The sequence below is a fragment of the Festucalex cinctus genome, chromosome 10 (genome assembly GCF_051991245.1).
Source record: "Festucalex cinctus isolate MCC-2025b chromosome 10, RoL_Fcin_1.0, whole genome shotgun sequence".
In the NCBI taxonomy this organism is placed as follows: Eukaryota; Metazoa; Chordata; class Actinopteri; order Syngnathiformes; family Syngnathidae; genus Festucalex; species Festucalex cinctus.
Window position 1 is genome coordinate 4,781,707 of NC_135420.1, and position 17,101 is coordinate 4,798,807.

General features: G+C 41.7%; 1 protein-coding gene across 1 annotated transcript in view; it reads right to left on the reverse strand.

Moving 5' to 3' along the window:
- LOC144027742 (UV excision repair protein RAD23 homolog B-like) overlaps positions 1–16,246 on the reverse strand; it is a 49,749-nt gene extending 33,503 nt beyond the window's left edge. Inside the window, exons 1-4 of the mRNA XM_077535536.1 lie at positions 15,997–16,246; positions 7,949–8,030; positions 7,784–7,863; positions 5,987–6,342 (exon numbers count right to left, since the gene is read on the reverse strand). Of these exons, the coding sequence (XP_077391662.1) occupies positions 5,987–6,342; positions 7,784–7,863; positions 7,949–8,030; positions 15,997–16,065 (587 nt within the window). The 5' untranslated portion in view covers positions 16,066–16,246. The remainder of the gene's footprint in view (positions 1–5,986; positions 6,343–7,783; positions 7,864–7,948; positions 8,031–15,996) is intronic.
- Between the last annotated feature and the right edge of the window lie 855 nt (positions 16,247–17,101).

The window sequence follows — 17,101 nt, forward strand, 5'->3', positions numbered from 1 at the left end:
TTACTGCGCCTCGACTGAGGGCTGCTAAGGAGTCTCCGTTTGATCCCGTTGGTGGCGGAGCGGTTCGCGCCTCCTATCCTGGACGGAGATAGCGGCATACCAGCGCGCACTCACTGGCTGCGCGTCGATTGAGGACTGCCATGGATTCTCCATTTTGTCCCATGGTGCGCGTCGATTGGGGGCTGCTAAGGAGTCTCCGTTTGATCCCGTCGGTGACGGGGCGGTTCGCGCCTCCTCTCCCGGACAAAGACAGCAGCATACCAACGCGCGCTCACTGGCTGCGCGCCAATTGCGGGCTGCCATGGATTCTCCATTTCATCCCGTGGATGCCTACGTCTGTGGTGTTGCATACGATCGATGGAATGGCTCACCGTCATCAAGGGGATGGACGTTTGCTTCCTCGTCCCGATTGCGGCTCAGCGCAAGGGGCTGCGGGGCTGGCTTTTGGAAAGTCAATCTCTCCCACAGCGTTCACAGGTGTCGCGAAAGCGACTGTCGCTTGGGATGTCGTTGGACACCACATCCTTGGATGCTCGGCCGACCTCACAGTGGGGGATGTTGTTCTACACTTCGTCTCCCTCTTCCGGGCCGACAGGAGGCGGCCTTCTGTCCTTCTCCTGCGACGATGGGGCACGCTAGGAGGGTACTTGACGGCGTTTTTTTCCCCCTGGCTCTGCAGTCACTGCGGCCACTGCAAGGGTGGGTGGTTCGTCTCTGCCCGCCGCTGAGTTGGCGTCGGCGTCTCCGTGTGTCTGGTGGCTTTACGGTTGCTCCGTGCGCCACATCATTCGTCAGGATGGTGCGTCGTCAGCCCTGTGGATGCGGCGGGAGGTGGTGAGCGACATGTGGAGTCGCGGCGGGAGGGTGGCTGTCGCTCTCTTGGCCTCTGTGGAGTCCACTCGCTGTCCCCTCTGGTTTGCTCTGCGGGAGCGGCCTCTCCCCCTCATTCGTCTGACCTTTCTGGGGGTCCGTCTGGAGTGCTGTTTGTGGCCCTTTGTTGGCCAGCCCAGTTGAAGTTCACCCTCCACCGCAGTCTCTGCCCCTCCGATCCGGGCTCTCCGCCTGGTTGACTAGTTTGGTGGGTTGGCAGCCCGATTCACGGCGTCTCCGCCTGTGTGTGGGTGTTGGACTGATGAGGGTCGGGACCTGTTGCTGCAATCTGTCGTACATAGGAGGCGTGCCTCTTCTACACACAAGCAACACCTCTCTCAATGGATCTGAGATGTGATTCAACAATCTACAGTCTCTAGTTGGTCCCTTCTGTCGACGGTGTGCAGTCACTCCACTCTACGTCGATGGGCATGCCCTTGGAGGACATCTGTGCGGCTGCCTCTTGGTCGTCGCCCTGCACGTTTTCAAGGTTCTGCAGCTTGAATGTCACCTCTCCTCATCCACGGGACGTGGTTCGGGGTCCTGCGGAGGCCCCGTTGGGGGGTAGTATTTGCAGGGTCTACGTGACATCGTTGGTATTCGGCATTCCGTGCTGGCTACAGCACCTCCACCTGGCGGTCGGGAGGGACGAAATAGAACGAAAGTTACGAATGTAACTACGGTTCTATGAGTCCCGAACGACCGCCAGCATTGCTTGTCACTCAGAACCCTCGTGCTGGTTTGCGCGAGAAAGATTCTAGAGGATGTGTTCTGGCGACGTTCCCTTTTATACACGGGATTACGTCGGCCAGAACCATTGGCAGGCATATTTTATCATTCTTACTCGATGACGCTGTCGTGACAAGGGGAATTCCGTGCTGGTTACAGCACCGCCGCCTGGCGGTCGTTCGGGACTCATAGAACCGTAGTTACTAGGGGTGTCACGATTCGCCAACTCCACGATTCGATTTAAATTTCGATTTTGGGGTCACGATTCGATTTTTTTTTCGATTTTTTTTTTTTTTTTTTTTTTTCTCCGCTCCCCCACTTTATAACACAGAGGCATATGCTTCTGTAGGCTAAGGCTAGTCTATGATCATTGGTTCTATTCATTGTACAGTAAATCTTATTTCAAAAGATCGGCTACATATAGGTGATGCAATTTCCATATTATTTTTGTGTAAATTTATGTAATATATGATAATTGACATTAGGCAGGAATGATCAAATTCAAAGAATTTATTTACAATATAAAGTTAACCGTCTTGTTCTTACTGAAGTGTAAAATAAAAAACAAAAAAACAAAAACAAAAAGTCACAGTGGGTGCCTGCCATCTATTGACTGTTTTTGGTTACAACAGTGTGCTGTGCGTTCCTCTTAAAATAATGTGCAATGTGCAACAACAACAAAAAATATATTGTATCCAAAGTCATGGAACAAATACAGCCTGAACAAACTATATCCCAACATTTACAGTTGCTGGGCATACTGTAGCGTGGTTCAAGTACACTAATTAAATGTTTGAATCCAGCGTTTTCCAAGGCTGCAGGTCTGCTGCTATAAATAGACCTATGGATCTGGCGTTTCGCGCGAGCTGAAGTGTGTGGAAGTTTCACTGTAAATGAGGATGAAATAGTTGGTTGGACCGTTGTTTTCCCACTTCTAGTTGAATTTGATAAATCTTAATCTTTGTGATGCCTGCGTAAATGTCCCGTCATGTTTGTCGTGTTTCCCGTTGTTACGGCTGGCGGCTCGGGCCATTCAGTTTGAATGCGCCAGCGCGACACTCTGATTGGAGGACTGTGCCAGCGCGACACTCCGATTGGACGACTGTGCCAGCGCGACTGAAATTTCAATTAAAACTACTCAGATGTTAAAGTCGACCCGTGTTTATCTACTCTATATTTTCTGTTATTGTGTTACTTCCCTTCCCCTTGACGAGCCGGGCGTAACACCGTGGCCGAGTACAGTACGCGCACATAGCATATCTTGCAACTGTGGTCTTTTTATCGACAACGTGAACGTTGTCGACATAACTCACCGGGAACGCAAAATGTTTCCAAACTGGTGACGAGAGAAGCGGGAGCGGCTTGAAGCACCATTGCTGTGTCTGTCCGCGCTTGCCATCATGACTGCAGGAGAAGTCAGCTAACAAGTGCCGTTAGCTAGTAGCTGAATGGCTGCGTCTCATTTGCTTTCCTGGGAGGTGGCGGTGGCGGCGGTGGCGGCGGGCGCGGGGGGGGGGCATCGAATCGTGTGTCCTCTCTTCTATTTCGATGCTCGAAATCGTGACGTAATTTCGATCGATTTCGATAAAAAATCGAAATCGTGACACCCTTAGTAGTTACATTCGTAACTTTCGTTTTACAGTCAAGCGGGCATGACAAGTAAAAAGCTTGAAGCAAGCATAATTTCTTGCCTATTCTGGGAATAGTGCGAGTGAGTTTTTTTTTTTTTTTGTCTTTTTGTTTTCCTTAAAGTGATGTTATATAGGGAAGTATAATAATACATCAAAAATATGTTTTTATTCTCGCATTACAACAATAACCAGCAAAACACCTTACATTTCATTAAAAAAAAAACAAAAAAAACAAAAAAAACATTACCATGGTTCAAAGGTAAGATATAATCATTATATGCCAATAGTTAACTGTTGTAAGGGCTTAAAATATCATGGTGTAATCCCTTTAAAATATGTGTCGATGTAAAAAAAGAAAAAGAAAAAAAAAAAGAAAGAAAGAGAAAAAAAAAGCATCAATTTGCAATATTAGCCTTGCGCAGTTTTTCATCGTTTCTAGTCTGACCCTTATTGGTGATGGATACATTTTGCGGATATTGTTTTATTTATTTATTGCTGTATTGTTCTTGTTCCTAGTAGCCACTAGACAGCAATAAAAACGTGGTTCGATCTTTGTAAGTAATCAATTTCATGTTTTAAGTTTTGTAAGTTTACTTAATTACGTAATTTATCGTGTGTTTACCTGCCTGTGTATCAGATGAATAACACTCAATGAAATGCATGTCGCTGATGTAATCTTATTAGTCCAGTAGAGGGGCTCATTGTTACACTGTTTAGTTTCCTTTTTTAGTTAAAAAGGAAAAGGATCAGCTGAGAATGTGTTGTGAGGGCAGAATATTAACCTTAACCTTTTTGAACAACAGCTCTTGTTTATATTTTAATGTGCTTAATACATCTCTACAAAATATTTTACAACAATATTCTATAGCAACATTTAACAATGAAAGCTTTATTATTATTATTATTTCAAGACTATGTGGGTGTTTTCATTATTTTTTCTGAATCTTTGTCAAATAAATGTCTTTTATTATTCCATAATAACAGAACTGGTAAATGGTAAATTAAATGCTTTTTATATAGCGCTTTTAATTACACAATTTGGTGCCCAAAGCTGTTACAGGGCCTCACATTCACATCATCACATTTTACATCTGCAGTAAGTACTGGTGCACCACTGCCAAATGCTACAGAAATCACAATGACAAAAGCTGCGGTTTACTACCACAGTCAGAATAGGGGGATGTTTTGAATATGTTATGAATATTAAGCCAATATGGAACATTCGGTCAACTTTTACCTGCTTGCATAATGGCGGCGTTTGTGAGACATCACCGTTTACTTGCTTTGTCAATCAGGACAGTGTGTGTTAGCTCAATGCAGTGAGGGTTTTCTGATTGTGTTGAGCAGCTTTACTTATTTTTTCTTGAGCAGTTGTAGTACTTGTGGAGTCGCAAAGTCACGTAATCCTCCATATGGTCCGTGGTAGAGCAGAAGTGCTTTTCAGGGCGAGCGTTTTCCGGCACGCGTTATTTTGGTCGTCAACCCCAAATAATTTCCTGGACGTGGACTTAAGTCCTGATAAGTTTCTATGATATTAGTCACTGAAACGAGACTTCGATTCCATGTTCTCACTCGTAAACACTTCGGTCCAGTCTTTCCGTCTGGCGCCACCCAGTCACGTGACTGAATCCTGCCCGCTTCTCCTCTTATCGCTTCTCCTCTTCCGTCTATGCACGCTGATTCGCCAAATAACAGTTTTCACCACTTCCTCCTACTTTGCAGCCAATCAATTCAGCCGTTTTTTCCTCCCATTTAGAGATAGTATTAAAACTTGATAACGTAAAACTGGACATCGTGAAAGCCAAGTTGACGATAATATCAATGACGATAATTATCGGCTACCCCTAATTTTTTTCATTTTCAAGTTGTTATTTTTTTAAGTTACAGTAAGTTAATCTTGGTAACAAGGACGAAATGCAGATGTTAAAATAAAAACATTTTTTGGTTATCCAATTAGTCATTTTACGTAAAAATAACAAAGTTAAAAAAATAAAAAATCGAATCGAAAGTCAGGAACTGAAAATCGAAAATCGAATCAAAAAGGGCTTGAGTGAATCGTTACATCCCTATGGAAAAGTGGCTCCTGCCATAATCTATTCTAATAATTATTAGGGATGTAACAATAAGCGCAATATCGTGATATCAAAACTGCCACAATATTGTCGTCGTTATGTTTACGATATTTAAATGCAACACATCTGTTAAAAAAAAAGTCAGGTTGATTTCCACCATTCGTGCAGTTCTAGCACCCTCTGGTGGCTTTTTTTTTAGTGCAATTTAATTTTCATTAGGGATTTTTGGCCCTTCTATGTTTAAAATCTACACTAATTGTCAGATAAAGGGGAACGTAATATGCCTGTGAAGCAAGCCATTATGCGGAGGAACTCAATGTGTGCATGCATTAACAACATAATGTAATAATAATAGCATAATTATAATGATAATAATTATAATAATAATAATAATAATAATAACAATAATATAACATTGATGTAATGTACAAAAGCACAATATTGTTTTTTTTTTTAGTTTGAGCTCACTTTTTACAATATTGTGACCTTTTTTAAATATCGCCAACCTCCCCACAATATCGTGATAATTACCATATCGTGAGCTTCTTATCATGATAATATCGTATTGTGATGTTTGGATATCGTTACATCCCTAATAATTATTGTGCCACAGTCACTTTGTGAAAACTCAATAAAGACTGCTTTAAAAAAAAAAACAAAAAAAAAACTGCTTCATGTGCTCACCTAGAAGCTGAAGAATGGACGGATGCTCGACTTCCCGCTTCCTCTGTCGGCGTGTCTTCAGGCTTCTCCATGTCCGTTACGACTGTTGGGGGGGTTCCAGCATCGGGGGGGTCTTTGGTGGCTGCTGACGGGGGAGACGTATCTTCGGGAGAAGTGGTGGGGGTGTTCTCCGGGGCGGGTGGCGGTGCCGCTTCCAAAGACGTGGTGGCTGGGGCTTCTTGTGTGGGGACGCACACAGATGAGGAGGGCGAGGATGAAGATAAGGATGACGGTTCTGATGCCGAGGAGGACGAGGGGGGCAGCGCAGTTTGGGGGGTAGTCTTTATGGGGTTCTGAGGTGCAGGGGCTGCTTTGGGCTATAAATAAAGAAAACGTCAAAGTTTTGATATTCATAACATGGATGGGTGGTCAAGGGGAAATAAACCCCATTTTCTTTTTTGGCAGGAATACTTTGCCTGCACCAACACTAGTCTAAACAATAGTGTGCAAAAAACAAAACAAAAAAAACAAAAAAATTACTGTGATTCCGAATCAATATAAAATGTCCCAAAATCGATTTTTTATTATTTATTTTATACTGTCTTGCCCATGCTTGTGTGTGCCTTTATTGGGAGCACTGTTCATGTTGTACACAATTTGGCAACTTATGTACAGTGTGGTTCTGCACGTTCTGATACACTCTTAAGTTGTAGCCACATTGTCACTGCCTACCAAGCATCATGATAAATCAAGTCTGGCCCTTCAACACTACTTTGGGTTAGGTCCTCTGATGCAGTTTTCCAACCAAGGAAATGTGAGCACATTGTAGGGGATATATGGAAACCCAAGTGACTGATGAAAATAAAACTGCTATACTGTACTATTACAAAGTTAATATTCTTGCTCAGTGTTTTGTTTAATGCCTGTTTAAGGGGGACAAATTCACATGGCGTTCAGGTTTTTGGTGGTAAATGTTATATGAATTATATATAAGAAAGGCATGTTTATTCTATTTTTGATTAATTGACATACCAGCAACTAGAATGGAGGATGGAAGCCAAGTAGTTGATTCATAACATAAGTGACTAGATGGACCACTGATTGTAATCATGTAAAACAGCAAATACTTTCACATCAATCATTCTTCTTAATGTATGTCACCTTTTATAGCTTGATAGAAATCACACATTGTTTAGATTGTAATTATTAACATTGAATGCATTGATGGACTTTTTTAAGTCTGAGTTTGAGATGTCCGACTGCATTTGAATGCCCCTTGTGTTTCCCCGAACATGAGCGATGTCAATGTTTATGCTCCCGTTAGTGGCTAGTTGCTATCACCGGAGACTTGTGCTGTATCATACAATGAATAAAAGACTAATTAACTAGCAGTTTCTGAGCATCCTTAAATTAATTAGCGATTGACTATGATTTTGGGATGGTGTTATGTACTCTTGACGTTGGTAGTTGAGTAAGAACAAGGCAGACAGTCGCTGAAGGTTGGCTGAGTGAAATTTCAAAGATACGAGTTTAAAAAATCGAGCACGCCCATGTGCGAACCTAGTGAGGATATGCAGCGCAGATGGATAGATGGAGTTTGAAAAATTCATTGCACCAGAGCTTGAGCAAGAAGGACGACCCTCCAGCTGAGTGTGGCTGTTTAGAGCGCTTCATTTCTGGCTAGGCAGTGAACAGAGTACCCTATGGAGGTGGACTAGGGGTAAAAAACCAAGTGAAGTAAACCCTTTTAAAATGTAATATAAAATGGAATATTTTTTTCTGTAGTTTTCATGAACAATAGCCTTGGTTGAAACTGACCTTGGTGACCATGAGAACCACAAAGTTCTTTTCACTGATGTTGTATTCTTTCAGCATCGTTTCGTCGTTCAAGATTTTGCCTAGCGCGAAGGAAAAGTGACATGAACAAGAGATTGCATTTAAACAACTGATTCATCATTTTGTCTAACGGCATCCGTTCGTCACCTGCGTAGATAAGCTTTTGTCCTTCGACAGGAAATGCATCTTTTCCTCGCTCCTGCTCAATTCTCTCCTTCAACACTTTCACCTGACAAACACAAAACAATAACGTTAGTCAGAAATTACAATAATTCAACTTAATGCTTCACATAACAATGGGCATGTGGTCTTTCATTTCATTTTGGGATTATGGAACATTTTTCCACAATTTTGAAAAGGTCCCAGATGCCTCGTGACATATCTGTGGCACACTTTAAAACAACAACAACAACAACCTAAGGATCAAAATAATATCCACAATTTTTTTTTTAACCGCATATTTGTTGCCACATCTGCAGCTCTGTCTCATCACGCTGCAAATCATGTTGGGCCAATGATAAGCCCAGCTTTCATCAGTATGACAACCAATGGACTGGCTCTAAATGAGTCGTCTCCTCTTCCATCTTTTTGATTCCGCTAGCAGGAGCATGTGGAAAACAGCCATTTCTTTACCCCAGTTTTCTTCCAGTTTTTGTATATCTACGGTAGCCAATTCTCAGACAAAAAAAGTGTGCTACACGTACACAAAACCTGACCTACGTACACAAAACCTGAGCTACGTACACAAAACGTGTGATCTATCTACACAAAACCTGATCTACGTACACAAAACGTGTGATCTATTTACACAAAACCTGATCTACGTACACAAAACCTGATCTACGTACACAAAACGTGTAATCTATTTACACAAAACCTGATCTACGTAACAAAACGTGTGATCTATTTACACACAACCTGATCTACGTACACAAAGAAGCATATCTTTAATTACGACAAAAAAAATCTTTCAAGTGCAAAAAAAAATGTTTTGTGTCCGTAAAAAGCAATTCTACAACTACGGACAAAACTCACGTGACTTTTGGCAGTGATATTTTGCCGAGCCGTTGTACTTGCCGAAAACCCAAGACCCACATGCGCAAAGCCAGTAAACTTTACAGCAGGGGGCACTGTTGAATCAGTGCCGTATTGAGAGAGAGTTTGGTCAACTCCTTTAAGAACTACTACGCTGTGATTGGTCACCTGCTGGTGACATATGGATGCTTTGTTGTTACCATGCTGCTGCGATTACGTAATGTATTGCAGCATTAGGCGTTTATGGCGTTCACGTTCACAATCTTCATTATCACTTAACTTCATTAGCCTAAATCTTTAAAAAAAAAAAGTAACAGGGCACACCACTCATTTGACGAGGTAGAAAGCTGAAATGTGCAGTCCCACCTACATCAAATCGTGGTATTTTACTTACTTTATTTAACCCCAACTCTAACCCTGCATCATAACGCCACTGCCTGGTCGTTGTGATTGTGAACAACGCCATGCTGAGCAACACGGCATAATTGCAATTTGTAAAGCCTAATTTATGCCTCCACGTTTGCTCTCGCGTTGTATTGCGCACAAGTCGGAAGGCAAACGCACGAGCGGAGCTATGCCGTAACGCCTCCGCACGAGCCTCTCGCAGGAGCATACTGAGGCCTTACCTCAGTATGCTTCTGCGAGAGGCTCGCGCGGAGGCGTTACGGTGTAGCTCCGCTCGTGCGTTTGCCTTCCGACTTGTGCGCAATACACATCTGTGTCTGCTGGAGTTTCACACAAAGTCCCGCTGTCGCTATGGCTGGGACGCCACAGAGTGGCGATTCCTCTGCATTTTATGACGAATTCAGGAAGTTCAATTTAATTAAGAAACACGAAACAAAGCCGGGGGGAGAGTAAGTTCATCACCGTGGCAATTAATTATTGCCAATTTGCACCGGTGTCGGCCGTAAACTCGCCAAAACACAACAGCCATGTGCTTAGCGAACACAGTATTGTTTTTTTAGTTTTTTTTTTAAGTTATTGTTGTTTTCCACCTCTCGTCCCAGGCACATATCCACATGCACAGCCGTCGTCTCCGAGCAGGAAGTCAATTTGCGCCGCCAGTTGCCTTCACAGAAACTAACTGGGCGGGGGGCGGGGAGAAAGAGAGAAAAAAGAAAAAGAAAAAACGCCATCGAACGGACCAATCAGAAGCGAGCTACGCCCCGCCATCTACGCCGTTCAAGGATTGGCAACGTGTGCACCGCAGCCGGCCACGAGCGACGCGGCACTTAAAATTCATGGCTCGCGTCGATCATGTGACCTACGGCGATCATCAACGCGAGAGCAAACATGGAGGCATAAATTAGGCTTTAAGTGATAACAACAATAGAAACACCCATGGCTCTGGAAACGTCCGCTAGCACAGCAGGCTGTTTTAGAATCTACACAATTACGCACAATAATTTTGCTATAACAACAAAATCCCATGAACAAAACTTGGTCGTGATTAGGAGTTTCCGAGTGGTAACATCCATCTTTCCCATTGCACGTGAAGGCAGCGTAAGGTGACGGTGCGGGATCTTGGAGCATACCGTGAGTTATTTGGAAAACCTTTCTGTGCGTGTGCGGTAACGTTGGTATGCTGCATCACAATGGCCATTGTGGGCTTCGACAACTCACTATGTTTGAATGAGACAAGCGAATACGTCAGGCTTAGTAAACATATGATGATTTTTTTTTATTAGTCGATTAATCATTGGAATAATTGATAGGCAAATCGATTTTTTAAAAAGTCACTTTACTCGCAGTTAGTACTGTCATTGTGTTTCCACAGCATTCGTGTGTGAATATTTGTTTTTTGTTTTTTTAAGGACTATCACTCCCGAAGTCAATGTTAATTTACCGTTAGCATTTGAATGGGATCCTCCACTGACTTTAGTTTTAGCGCTAGGCCAGAGGTCCCAAACTAAATTGGCAAGAGGTCCACTAACCTGATCAGCCCAATTGACCAGGGTCTGGACATGAAAAACACCCAACCACAATAATTTAATTTTCTACTATTCAACTGTAAACATGTCAATGAATTGACAAAAACTTTCCTTTCTTAAATAATTCAACTTATTTTTAGTCTATGGTTCAAATATCTCTTTCATTCATTTCTTTTTTGTGCAAATATTCAATTATTAAATCTTTCAAGGAAGGATCCCCATCACTAGTTATGGATAAACAACAACAACAACAATTTTCACATTATTTCCTTTCTCTTTCAGCATTTCATTATGGCCAAATATATGTCCTCTTATCCCACATGTGTTTTCAAAACTGTGATACCCAAAATGTTTTTGTCTCCTTTCTGATAGAATCGGACATACACCAAAAGCTGAGGATTGCCACATCAGTTGATTAATTCATCCGCAGCTAACACAATTCACCAGGCACTTTGGATGGCACTGTCCATCTGGGAGAGTGCACATTCTCCAAGAGCAGCTCTGTGCTTGTTGTTGTTGAGGATGACAAGGGATTTTGACGGACCATAAGTTGCTCTCCTTTCTCTTCAAATAGCGTGTCTGCCATTGCTTTCAATTTCCAACATTCCTCGACCATTCCAGAGACGTTTAGTGAGCCCTTGTAGGCAGATACACAGGGCTCGTCTTGATGCCGGTAAAATCAAAGCACACGCGTCAGTCCATTCGCTTTTCAGTGTCTACTTTTCTGACTTTTGACAACGCCATACTTCATCACGTTTGTCGCTGATTCATATTTAAACTAATCAGCAAGCTCTGCAGGAGCCTGATAATGAGCCTGATCATTGAATCAGGTGTGTTGGAGTAGAGAAACCTCAAAAACATGCAGGACTCAGGCCCTCGAGGACTGGATCTTGACACATGTGGCTTAAAAGGATGCTTAGGGACAGCAGTATCACTTATATTCGCTCCGTGCTTGCGACAAGCAACAAGGTGCATTCTAAGGGTGTCACGATTTCGATTTTTTATCGAAATCGATCGAAATTACGTCACGATTTCGAGCATCGAAATAGAAGAGAGGACACACGATTCGATGCCCCCCCCCTCGCGCCCGCCGCCACCGCCGCCACCGCCACCTCCCAGGAAAGCAAATGAGACGCAGCCATTCAGCTACTAGCTAACGGCACTTGTTAGCTGACTTCTCCTGCAGTCATGATGGCAAGCGCGGACAGACACAGCAATGGTGCTTCAAGCCGCTCCCGCTTCTCTCGTCACCAGTTTGGAAACATTTTGCGTTCCCGGTGAGTTATGTCGACAACGTTCACGTTGTCGATAAAAAGACCACAGTTGCAAGATATGCTATGTGCGCGTACTGTACTCGGCCACGGTGTTACGCCCGGCTCGTCAAGGGGAAGGGAAGTAACACAATAACAGAAAATATAGAGTAGATAAACACGGGTCGACTTTAACATCTGAGTAGTTTTAATTGAAATTTCAGGCAGGGGTTTGACAAGGGAGTGAAAGTGGAAGGTGAACAAATAATAACCGCATTTGACAGAACTGACAGAACGGAGGAGAAACAATAACTAATAGGGGTATAATACACGGATACACAATAGCGTCGCGCTGGCACAGTCGTCCAATCGGAGTGTCGCGCTGGCACAGTCGTCCAATCGGAGTGTCGCGCTGGCACAGTCGTCCAATCGGAGTGTCGCGCTGGCACAGTCCTCCAATCAGAGTGTCGCGCTGGCGCATTCAAACTGAATGGCCCGAGCCGCCAGCCGTAACAACGGGAAACACGACAAACATGACGGGACATTTACGCAGGCATCACAAAGATTTAGATTTATCAAATTCAACTAGAAGTGGGAAAACAACGGTCCAACCAACTATTTCATCCTCATTTACAGTGAAACTTCCACACACTTCAGCTCGCGCGAAACGCCAGATCCATAGGTCTATTTATAGCAGCAGACCTGCAGCCTTGGAAAACGCTGGATTCAAACATTTAATTAGTGTACTTGAACCACGCTACAGTATGCCCAGCAACTGTAAATGTTGGGATATAGTTTGTTCAGGCTGTATTTGTTCCATGACTTTGGATACAATATATTTTTTGTTGTTGTTGCACATTGCACATTATTTTAAGAGGAACGCACAGCACACTGTTGTAACCAAAAACAGTCAATAGATGGCAGGCACCCACTGTGACTTTTTGTTTTTGTTTTTTTATTTTTTATTTTACACTTCAGTAAGAACAAGACGGTTAACTTTATATTGTAAATAAATTCTTTGAATTTGATCATTCCTGCCTAATGTCAATTATCATATATTACATAAATTTACACAAAAATAATATGGAAATTGCATCACCTATATGTAGCCGATCTTTTGAAATAAGATTTACTGTACAATGAATAGAACCAATGATCATAGACTAGCCTTAGCCTACAGAAGCATATGCCTCTGTGTTATAAAGTGGGGGAGCGGAGAAAAAAAAAAAAAAAAAAAAAATCGAAAAAAAAATCGAATCGTGACCCCAAAATCGAAATTTAAATCGAATCGTGGAGTTGGCGAATCGTGACACCCCTAGTGCATTCAGGGTAATTTCACAACATAGGGAAATTGTAAAAGCACCACGGCATTCTGAACATTAATCGTTTTTCTTTTATTATTGTGTTTCAAAGCTCGAGAGAAGCCAAAATCGAAATCACAATAAAATTTTGATTAATTGTCCAGCCCTTAGTACAGTTGTCATCGATATATACCTTGTAAAAATAATAATAATAATAATTAAAAAAAACACACAAAAAAAACACACACACACATACAGACAGAAATTGCATCTTTTACTGTTCATGTGAGAGGATTGACATGGATACATTGCATTTGGGAAAACATTTAAGGCCATAAGAGAGTGCCTGGGTATCAGTGCGTCATCACAATACCCCTTTTTTTTTTTTTTAAATTAGGCTTGTATCACCACATTATCGATACCCGGTATTGGTACTCTCCCAATATGGAAGCCCAAAAGTGTCAAAATTCAATAAATAAAAAGGCCTTTTTGAAATAACTATCCTTTTGATAAATAACAGACAATTATGTAATATGGACATTAAATTTTAAAATGAGGTGTTAGTATTATTATGAAAAGTGTTATGCTATTCTTTAATATGTAACAAATATTTTATTTTGATTAAATATTTCATAATGATTATTTTAACAACGTCATACTTTTTAAAAATAATGACATTTAATTTATTTTCAAGGTTTTCACGTTGTTTTACAAAGTCCGTTTTTATTTCATAATGTCCTTTTCCACAATGCTCTTCTTTTACATAATGGCGTTTTACAGCCCAATGACTTGGCCTGTCAATCAAAGTTAGTGGGTGGGACCACCCATGTGAGCCGAGATCGCCGTGACGCCTACCCCGTAGCCTGACGCAGAAGTTTAACGCGGCCTTTACGTTATGATCCGATTCTAAACGATTTGCTACTTCTTGGCGTACTTCTGAAAGTGACTTATCTTCTCGTATCCATGCTTTAGCAAGCCTGTGACCGCCGTGGCTCCTCATCAGGCGATAAAATCTCCACGCGTGAATCGATACCGCAAGTGCTGCTGCTCATGTCTGTATAAGGGACTCAGCCAATCACGTAACTGGCTCCGCCTCATGTCATTCGGCTGTAAAACGCCATTATGTAAAAGAAGACCATTGTGGAAAAGGACATTATGAAATAAAAACTGACTTTGTCAAACAACGTTTTTTTTATCTTATAAAACCTTGAAAATAAATTAAATGTCATTATTTTTTAAAAAGTATAACGTTGTTAAAATAATCATTATGAAATATTTAACCAAAATAAAATATTTGTTACATATTAACTCATTCACTGCCAGTCATTATAGAAAATTTTTACATTTCCAATACTCACGTGATATTACATTCAATAATTATATATAAACCGAATCTACCAAATAACAGAATAGACTCCCTACTTTTTGTCCCGTCCCGTTCTTTTATAATTGACAGCAGAAAAATGTAGGTTTGCCAAAATACAGCCATTTCTCCCATGGACTCTGAAACTGTGTTTATTTCCTATAAAATGGGGCAATGACGTCATCTACCGGTGGTTGGGCATCAGTAAAGTTGTTTCCAAGTTTGATATTTACAGTGGAGCATGCTCAGATTCGCCCCCATTTAGCACCGCTCTAAAAAATACAATTGACAAGTATACTTGTCAAAGGCAGTGAATGAGTTAAAGAATAGCATAACACTTTTCATAATAATACTAACACCTCATTTTAAAATTTAATGGCCATGTTACATAATTGTCTGTTATTTATCAAAAGGATAGTATTTCAAAAAGGCCTTTTTTATTTATTGAATTTTGACACTTTGGGGCTTCCATATCCCAAACCCAAATTTTGAGCATTCGTATTACTGCAGCATAAGTGCTGTGCTGTTTTATATCACATTCGTTACAACTTAAGTCAGACTCTTCCCACTTGTTAGCATAAGCTGTTTTGAAGTGATTTCTGTAGTTCATCTTTATGTGTATGTACAGGGTTGAGTCTAGTGTTTGTTGTACAGTGATTTTTTTAAGCCTTTGGGGACTAAATAACTTCTGTTGGATTACTTTAAAAGAAAGTGTAATGCACAAATTAGTCCAGTTAAAGGAGTTCAAATGTTTTAAAATGAAATTGGAATAGTTTTCGTTTTTTCGATACGCAAATGAAGAATCTTGCACAGTCATTCAGACACCGAGACGAGTCAATTACCTATCCACAGCACCACTTCCTTGCGCACTTTTCACAATAGGTACAAAAAACGTTTTTGAAGCTTTAAAACAGAAAAAAAGGTGACAACCCTTGTATTATGATATTAAATCGTTCATGACACATATTTGCTATTGCCGGCTAGACTAAAGAGCGTGGTCCGATTTCGACCACTTTTGAACTTTACTTTGAAGGAAAACGACGCATATCCTGCTGCGATTTCGGCTAGCTTTAATCAAGGCTACTTCTCCGCGCACAGTTGACTTGTGTCCCTTCCCCTCACGAACCAGTTGTTATTTGAACAATTGGAAATATTTAAAGAGCGTTTGAGACCCACACAGTCGACCAGAATGACCCCGTTGAAAGGCTAAGCTAGGCCACAGCGAGCGTATGCTACAAGCTAACCCGCCGGGCCGGTGGGGTCTCGGTTCGCTCCTTGTCCGCCGCTGTGTTTACCTCGAGCAACTTTGACTCACCGTCTCGTCGGCGTCGATGCCAATTTTAAACGTCTGCTGTTGGAGCGTCCTCAGCGTCACCGTCAGCATCCTGCCTGCCGCGAAACACAAAATACACACGAAAATAAAAAAAAAAGCTCCTTTCACACTTCACATTCCCTCTTCTTTCAGGTTTCCAACAACTGAGTCCTAGTTGAAGTGCACTCAGTGAGTGACTCAGCTGTCTGACAATGATTCAATGCAAGCCGGCCACGAACACAAGGGCGCCCCCTATAGCAAGTCAGGGAGGGAATGACAGGAGTGTGTGGCTTTCAGGTACTGTGGGAAATGCAAGAACCCAAAGTTTCCTCGGTACAGTGTTCCCTCGTTTTCCGCTGGGGTTAGGTTCCAAAAAATACCCGCAATAAATGAAACCCGCGAAGTAGTTAGCTTTATGTTTTACAACTCTTATAAATGTTTTAAGGCTCTAAAATCCCCGACCGCACAATTTATACACTTTTCTCATTGAGGCATTTACATGTTCTCACATTTCTCTCTTGTTCAAACATTGACAATGTTCAAACCTTCATAAATTTTATAAAATGGGTATATTACTGTAAAAAAATATGCAAAATTGCACTTAAGAAAAAATCCGCGATACAGTGAGACCGCGAAAAGTGAACCGCGTTATAGCGAGGGAAGACTGTACTCAGAAAGAGTTCAACATCCTACACTTTTTCCGGGGCATAACATTTGTGGGGGGAAGTGGTAGTGATGGGCAGATGAATGTTTTTGAACAATCGAAGCTTTACATCAAATTGGTTCACAAAAAGGTTCTGCTCGTGTGTGCACAAACCCCACTGGTGGCCGAAATTAAAACTCTTGTTTGAACATTTTATTTTTCTGAACAAATATACAATTACAAACAATATCGACATTTGAGAATTTGAACCAAGTCAAACATCTCTGTATAAAATAGCCATGCAGCATGTAAAACAACCACAGAGTAAAATTAAATGGCAGAAAACATTTTTTTTTTTTTTTGGGGGGGGGGGGGGTCAGTAAACATAAGGGCATTAAAACAACTTAAATTTCTTCAGTGATGAAATTAATTCCATGGATTTCTTAGTCTTCAGAAAATTCCAAG